The sequence below is a fragment of the Amphimedon queenslandica genome, unplaced genomic scaffold (genome assembly GCF_000090795.2).
Source record: "Amphimedon queenslandica unplaced genomic scaffold, v1.1 AMPQUscaffold_13438, whole genome shotgun sequence".
Classification (NCBI taxonomy): domain Eukaryota; kingdom Metazoa; phylum Porifera; class Demospongiae; order Haplosclerida; family Niphatidae; genus Amphimedon; species Amphimedon queenslandica.
Genome location: NW_003546326.1, coordinates 163,043 through 170,745, shown reverse-complemented (window position 1 = coordinate 170,745; position 7,703 = coordinate 163,043). Strand labels below are relative to the sequence as shown.

Genomic DNA, 7,703 nt, shown 5'->3' with positions numbered 1-7,703 from the left:
AACCAAATGGTCAAGTGTGATCCACGTCATGGAAAGTACATGGCCTGCTGTCTTCTTTATCGTGGTGATGTTGTACCTAAAGATGTGAATGCAGCCATTGCTACAATCAAGACGAAGCGTACAATTCAGTTTGTTGATTGGTGTCCCACCGGATTCAAGGTTGGCATCAACTATCAGCCTCCTACAGTTGTTCCTGGGGGTGATCTTGCTAAAGTCCAGCGTGCAGTTTGTATGTTGTCTAATACTACTGCCATTGCTGAGGCTTGGGCTCGTCTTGATCACAAGTTTGATCTGATGTATGCCAAGCGTGCCTTTGTCCACTGGTATGTAGGTGAAGGAATGGAAGAGGGAGAGTTCGGAGAGGCTCGTGAGGATCTAGCAGCTCTTGAGAAGGACTATGAAGAGGTTGGCGTGGATTCAGTTGAGGCTGAGGGAGAAGAAGAAGGTGATGAGTATTAAGAGCATTAGAGATTGCATTAAAGGAACAATCACAGTACAATCATTATCCTTATTGTTACTTTGTGTTGTTTGATGTATGTAAAAAAATAGTTTAGAAACTATGTATAGTGAAGATTCATTATTATTGGAGGTATGGTGCAGTGGTAGAGCAACAAGATTCATGACAGAATCTTCTTGAATTAGATTTATGAGATGAGGTTTGCAACCCTCTAGGGTGGGGCTGGTAACTTAAAAGAAAAGGGCGGGGCTCATTACTTTGTGCTGTAAACAGTAGGCAAGATGTATCTTCAACTCTCCTTTCTCTTATTAGCCCTTTTACATAGTAAGAGCAACTTTTTTAATGATAATAAATAAAAATGTGTTTTCATTAGATGGTGTGTGCGTGTTGAATGATGAGCCTGTTGGTGGGACAGTGCTTCTTAATCAAGGGTTCACCATGTCATGTTCCTTCCATCCTCCGTTACCTCTTACTGTGGTCTGGTTTAAAGACTCGGAAGAGAGAGGTACGGATTTCGGTGGGACTAGGATCAACATTACATATAACGCAGCCAGTGGTGTTAGCACATACGCTTTCTCAGATGCAACGTATGATGATGCTGGTGACTACTCTTGTGAGTCTAGGGACGAGAACAGTCAGCCTATAGATACAAGCGATGAAGCCACCATAGTGGTCCATGGTACTCCCATGTTTGGGAATCTCTTACAGGCATCAACAGTTTCTGTTGGAGGCTCAGCACAATTCACTTGCAGCGTAGAAGCAGTCCCTACTGCAACAATAACTTGGAGCTTTAACGGACAAACGCTAACTACTGGTGGACAGTATGTTGTGGCCGGTATAACACTCATCATTTCTAATGTACAAATGTCAAATGATGGATTCTACAAATGCACTGCTACAAATACTTACGGAACTAATTCAACTTCTGCTAGACTAACAGTTACAGGTAAAATCTCTCTAGTTCTTTTTCCTCTAGTGTTTGTTGCCTTGTTTCTTTATTCTGTAGCTTCTCCAGTCAATCCAACTGTGACAATAACAGAAGGATCTCAACTCACAGTTGGACAAGGAGGCTCTACCATACTCCATTGCACCGTGGATGGTGATAATATTGCTTTTATACGCTGGGTTAAATCAGGGTAAGATAGCCACAAATAAATTTAAAAATATCATGATAATTTGATAGAACTGGTGAACTGACAATTGGAGTTTCTAAATCATCAGATGGTGCTACGTTAACATTGTCTAATGTAGCAACAAGTGATGCAGGTACCTACACTTGTACTGCTAGTACTACTGAAAATGGATTTGGCTCTGACAGTATTACAGTTACTGTTGTTGGTGAGGAAATTATCTTCACTAAATCCTTTTTAATCCTGCTCTCTCTCTCTCCTATATAGCATTACCACAGATTTCAATTAGTCCTAGCTCAGCTACTAAACTGTCTGGTGAAACACTGGGTTTATCAGAAGCTCCAATATGCTCACTAACAAGTGGTACTCAAGGAGATATTGTGTGGAGAGCTCCCTCTGGAGTTGAGGCAAGATATCAGTTGCTGTTTCTTTCATATTAGCTATTGTTATAACTTGCAGGTACCACAAATCGCAGGCCAAATGAATATAGCAAGGCCACTGACTGTGAGTGATGATGGAACATATCAATGTGTAGCAGCTAATCTTGCTGGGACTACAACACAGACTTTTACACTAACAGTCAATGGTAAATGCAATATATAATAATGCTTACAATTATGTTATTATTTTTCTATAGCTTTTCCAACATTTACCACCAAACCAGCTGACATTAAGATAAGCTATGGGCAGAATATTTTCCTACCTTGTCAAGCAACTGGTAATCCAGCTCCATCTGTCTCGTGGTCAAAAACTGGAGATCCTCTACAGCAGCAGAGCGTTAAACTACCCGATGGTCTCCAGCTGTACAGTGTCGCTAGCAGTGATCAAGGAACTTATACTTGTACTGCTGTTAATTCAGTTGGAACCAATTCAACATCAGCAGTTATTACAGTTACAAGTATGAGTCTCATTAGTACAAACATGATTCATTTTCTCATTATAGTTCCTCCACACATCAACTCTATAGTCCCAAGCAGAGACTACTATGTTAATCTTGGTGACGGGATCACCATTAGCTGCAATGTGAGCTCTCAGCCAGGCTCCACTGTTGTGTGGTATCACAATGGGACGGTCATTCCTCAGAGCGGGAGAGTGCAAAGACTCCAGCTGTCATCTTCTCTTTGGTCACTCTCCATTGCTGGATCAACGTATGAGGATGGTGGCATCTATACTTGCAACATTACAAATACTTTTGTGTTTGATTTTGTGTCATTGAATGTGATTGTAGGAAGTAAGTGAAAAGAAAATTGAAAATTTATTTATTTGTCTCTTTTTTTAAAGTTAAGACTGCTATCATTAGCGGCCCGTCTGATCTTAATGTGACGCAAAATCAGGAAGTGTTTCTCCCATGTCATGCTAACGGTATTCCACAGCCAACAATAAACTGGTACAAGACGGAGGAAACAGAATCGATTGACAACGAAACACAACTAGCAACATTTGGTAATTTAATGTCATGTAGAAATTCTGAGGTCCATATAGTTCCTACTTTATCTGTTCTTATGCTACGCTTCAATTTTTTGAGGGTATTTTGTCCAAAAATGACTTCAAAAAATTTTTAATGCATAAGTTTGAACTGATTCAAATAGTATCTTCTCCTATAGGGTTCTCTTACAGGATTGAGTCAACTGGTCTAAGACTTTTAAGTACCCAGAGGGATGACTCTGGCTATTATCGCTGTCTTGCTGATAATCAAGTTGGTACTGACAGTCAATCAGTGAGAGTAAGGGTAGAAGGTAAGAGAGTTATCATAATTACACTACATAATAAGTACAAAATCTTTCTATTCAGGTCCTCCAATGGCAGTAAGTATATCCCCAACTCTCTTCATTGCTGGAACCACTGCTTATATCAATTGTCAAATATTCTACGACTTCCCTCAGTCAACCTTTCAGTGGTATGACGCTGCTACCAATGCTCTCTTCCTCCCACCACGCTTCACTACACTGTCCAATGGGACTCTCATTGTTTCTCCTATTGAAGGAAGCGACCACAAGGAGTACCTGTGTAGCGCTAGCAATCAATACGGAACCTCTTCAGTCTCTCAGTTCATCACTGTGCATGTTCATCCTCAGCCTGGCTTTTCAGAAAGCAATGGAGTCTTTGGTATCTTGGATGACAGTTTTTCCTTCTCTTGTACTGCCACTGGTAGACCCAGTCCAACATTAGCACTGTACACTCCTGATGGAGGAGAAGCAGACTCAACAATGGTAAGTAGAAATTAAACATTGAAACGATTCTATTTTTACTTATGTATCTTTAGTTTGATCCTAGTACGGGTACATTCACTACAACTAGTTTCCAGGTGATTCACTCCGGTTCATACAACTGTGAAGCTACTAATATAGTTGGAGCGACGAACGCTACCCTTGAGGTCGGGATAAGGGGTGCTCCCCCTCGTCTCCCTGCAGTCAACCCTCTAGGATCAAGAGAAATGAGAGTAGCATGGAATGGCCCAGAGCCGGAACTTGCTGGACAGTTGCTCTCGTACGTCTTAAGTTATGGCATCTCAGATCTCTCTGAGAGGATTGTTGTCAATTCAATTGGGACATCCGCTTTCATCAGTGACCTTGAGGAGTATACTGAGTACCTGTTTGAGATTAGAGGGGTGTATGCTGGTGGGGTAGAAGGCCTGAGTATTAATGCAACTGGAGTCACGCTTGAAGCTGGTAAGAGAGCAGGAAGTGAGAATTGCTGTATACAATTTTTGGTTTTTTTTTTGTTTTAGCTCCTTCTGGTTCACCACGTAACATCTCACTAGTTTCACTCACTGAAGCACTAGAAGTTTCCTGGACTGTAAGTTGCCTCTAAAAATCAAGAATCATAATAATTATCTTTTGATATTTTTATAGTCACTTGAGCGGTTTGATCAGAATGGCATTATACTCAATTACACTATTTATTATCGCGAGACTCCAGATAACTCCTCTGCTGCACAGAACTATACTTCAATCACTTATGTTGTGCCTCCCACTCACTCTGAGGATGACGAACCATTCAGTGCCACTATTAGTGACCTTAAAGGAGGCAAATCTTATGATGTAAAAATGCAAGCACACACAGCAGTTGGAGGAGGACCAAACAGCACTGTAGTGAGGCTAGAAACTATGAGAGGTAAGAATTAAAGATTATTTTTACTTTTTTTATTTTTAATTTTCTTGCAGCATTTCCATTGGTTCTCGTTCTCTCCATCACAATACCTGTCGTTGTCATAGCCCTTGTTGCCCTTGGGGTTCTACTTATTTTCTTACTTCGGAAGTGTTATATAAAGATAAAGAAAGCAAGGCTTTACTCTCCAAAGAAAGGAGAAGCTGCTTACGGCAAGAAGAAGAAAAAGGGCGGAAAGAAATCTAAAGCAGAGTAAGCCATTTTAGTTTAAATCTTCATTCTCTTCTTTTGCTCTGTCTGTAGTGTTAGTAATCCAGTGCCTGATATTCCTCCTAAAGTTGATGGTTCCTCAAAAGGAAAGTTTAGCTTAAGACGAGCTGATGGCTCCACTGTGCCTTCCAATCCAAGAGTATGCAATCACTTAATACACAAGCACATTATACACAAGCACATAATTTTTTTTGCTGCACGAGTAGTTTTTAAATAATGCACTTCTTTGTTCTTCCTTTATTCCCAGGTCATACAGCCAGGAGATGTTGCAAAGAAGAAGAAATCTGGAGCAAAAGTCGTCTCTGTCAAAAACAAAAGGGAATCAGTTCTATCTAGCGAGTGAGTATAAAAATTAAAAATACTATTTTACTCCTTTTTTAATAAGGTTTGATCCATATGATGATCCAGATGAAGTAACACAGACCAGACGTCCTAAGAAACCCAAGCAAGGCCGGGAAGGGTTTGCACCGAGAGACAGCCAGTCAGAAATATACGAGAGGCCAGCTGACCCCAAACCAAAGAAGAAGAAAGAGTCGGTAGCCAGTTTTATATATGATGATAATATTGTAGAGGAAGATGAGGAATCACTAGTTGAAATGGTAAGGAAATAAAGTGAATGGAAAATAAATAGGAGCATGTATATGTACATGCTTATATGCATTTTTTTGTGTGTACAGCCAATTGTCATTAAACCAAAGCATGGGAAGGAAGGAGAAGAAGAGAGTGACGACGAAGAGATAAAGGTAAATATTTTAATAAAAAGTTACATAATGGATTATGTTTGCTTAGCCTGTTGTAATAAAACCAAAGCATGGAAAACAAGCAAAGCAAGAAGAGGAGGAAAGTGATGAAGAGCTGAAGGTAATAATAATAATAATAATAATAATAATAATAATAATAATAATAATAATAATAATAATAATAATGGAATTATAATTGCAATTTAATGTACTTATAGCCTGTTGTGATAAAACCAAAGCATGGTAAGGGAGCAGCACAAGATGATGAGGAGAGCGATGAAGAGCTTAAGGTAATGCAATACTAAATTTATTTTTAATTTTATTCTTTTGCTACACAAGCCTGTTGTAATAAAACCAAAGCATGGGAAGCAAGCAGCACAAGAGGAAGACGAAAGTGATGAAGAAATTAAAGTATAAAATTATACGATTACCGGCATATAATTTATTTTCTGCATATGCCACAAACAGCCTGTAGTCATCAAACCAAAGCATCCAGCCCAGAAGAGAAAACAGCAACAAGATGATGATGATGATGATGATGATGATTTACCAAAGGTAAGAAATTCTGTGAACAACAGAGTCAAAAATCTGCGTGAATATTATCATACATTATGTGCACAAATGTGTTATGGATAGTATCATTATGTCATCTTGTTTGTAGCCTGTTACCATTCAGCCTAGACATGCAAAGAGAGGTCAGCAGGAGGCACCAGTGAAAAGACGTAAGCAATTAGAGGTGGTTGAAGAGTCAGATGAGGAGGAGGAGGAATCTGAAGAGGAAGAGGAACAAGAAGAGACTGAGGATGATCAAAAGCAGATCTATTCTCGTGTCCCACCTGCTCACATTCAAAAGAAACGCACGAAAATGCTCAAAGAGAAAATGAAAGCAGATGAGAAGAAAAGAAAAGAGAAAGAGAAAATAATGGCTAAGATGAGGAAAGAGAAAGAGAAGGCCAGGAAGAAGGCCGCGAAACAGAAGAAGAAACAAATGGGGACTCAGCTTAAGAGACAGTCCCAGAGTGAATTGAGGAGACAGTCACTTGGTTTGGATAACATTATGTCAATGAGAGACATGAACACAAGACCACAAATGGGAAGACAACTGAGATACTCAATGGATTACTCCAGTGCCGGCATGTTTTAATGCACAAACTTAAAACTATTAACACAGCACACGAAATACTGATACTATTATAGTGCTTTGTCACTTCATTTTTATGACCTTTTTCTCTTTATACACTTTAAGGCTATCTAAACATTATGTCCTTGCAACATTTTATAAAAGAATAATTACAGTGGTACAAAATCATTAAAAAATTAGGTAATACACAAAAACTAGAGGAGGTTTATTAAAAATTCAAAAAAATTGAATTGGACTTATTATGAATTTTTAAAGTTGCTCAAGAATTGAGCAAGAGTCCCTGTACTATAGTACAGGGTTGTTGGCCAAATTTCGTCAAAAATGACTAGAAAAAAATTTCACATTTTAATAATTTTTTTCTGATGCATATACATCTACTTATGTTGTAGTTTAAGTTTGAGCTGATTCTGATCAAATTTGGATTTTTTATGAATTTTTTAAACTTGTTCAAAAATCGGGCCAAAGTCCCTGTACTATAGTACAGGGTTATTGGCCAAATTTCACCAAAAATGACTAAGAGAGAATTCTGCATTTTTATAATTTTTCTAAAACATATACATGTACTTATACTGAATATCAAGTTTGAGTTGATTCCGATCAAAATTGAATTTTTTATGAATTTTTAAAGTTGCTCAAAAATTGGGCAAAAGTCCCTGTACTATAGTACAGGGTTGTTGGCCAAATTTCACCAAAAATGACCAGAAGAGAATTCTGCATTTTAATAATTTTTTCTGATACATATGCATGTAATTATGCTGTATATCAAGTTTGAGTTGATTCCAATCAAAATTAGATTTTTTATGAATTTTTAAAGTTGTTCAAAAGTCCAGCAATAGTTCCTGTGCAATAAAAAAAAA

General features: G+C 38.4%; 2 protein-coding genes across 2 annotated transcripts; both read left to right on the top strand.

Annotated features, from left to right (window-relative positions):
• The first annotated feature begins 6 nt into the window (after positions 1-6).
• Positions 7-560, top strand: LOC109581458 (tubulin alpha chain). Its single transcript, XM_019995579.1, has one exon. The coding sequence runs from the start codon at positions 7-9 to the stop codon at positions 457-459; it is 453 nt and encodes a 150-aa protein (XP_019851138.1). The 3' UTR covers positions 460-560.
• Positions 561-704: 144 nt separating this feature from the next.
• On the top strand, positions 705-7,006 carry LOC105312484 (Down syndrome cell adhesion molecule-like protein 1 homolog). Its single transcript, XM_019995576.1, has 24 exons — positions 705-781; positions 831-1,403; positions 1,464-1,593; positions 1,641-1,795; positions 1,855-1,994; positions 2,047-2,173; positions 2,225-2,485; positions 2,531-2,818; positions 2,869-3,030; positions 3,192-3,323; positions 3,379-3,797; positions 3,851-4,256; positions 4,316-4,383; positions 4,440-4,701; positions 4,752-4,947; positions 4,999-5,104; positions 5,213-5,304; positions 5,351-5,564; positions 5,643-5,708; positions 5,755-5,826; positions 5,924-5,995; positions 6,045-6,116; positions 6,174-6,260; positions 6,367-7,006. The coding sequence occupies exons 1-24, from the start codon at positions 739-741 to the stop codon at positions 6,847-6,849; spliced, it is 4,626 nt and encodes a 1,541-aa protein (XP_019851135.1). The 5' UTR covers positions 705-738; the 3' UTR covers positions 6,850-7,006.
• The last annotated feature ends 697 nt before the right edge of the window (positions 7,007-7,703 follow it).

Bases quoted from the DNA above. Each gene is read 5' to 3' on its own strand.
- LOC109581458 (XM_019995579.1), top strand. From the start codon at position 7: ATGGTCAAGTGTGATCCACGTCATGGAAAGTACATGGCCTGCTGTCTT.
- LOC105312484 (XM_019995576.1), top strand. From the start codon at position 739: ATGTATCTTCAACTCTCCTTTCTCTTATTAGCCCTTTTACATA. The intron at 1,594-1,640 runs GTAAGATAGCCA...ATAATTTGATAG, and splicing joins ATACGCTGGGTTAAATCAGG to AACTGGTGAACTGACAATTG. The intron at 4,384-4,439 runs GTAAGTTGCCTC...ATATTTTTATAG, and splicing joins CACTAGAAGTTTCCTGGACT to TCACTTGAGCGGTTTGATCA.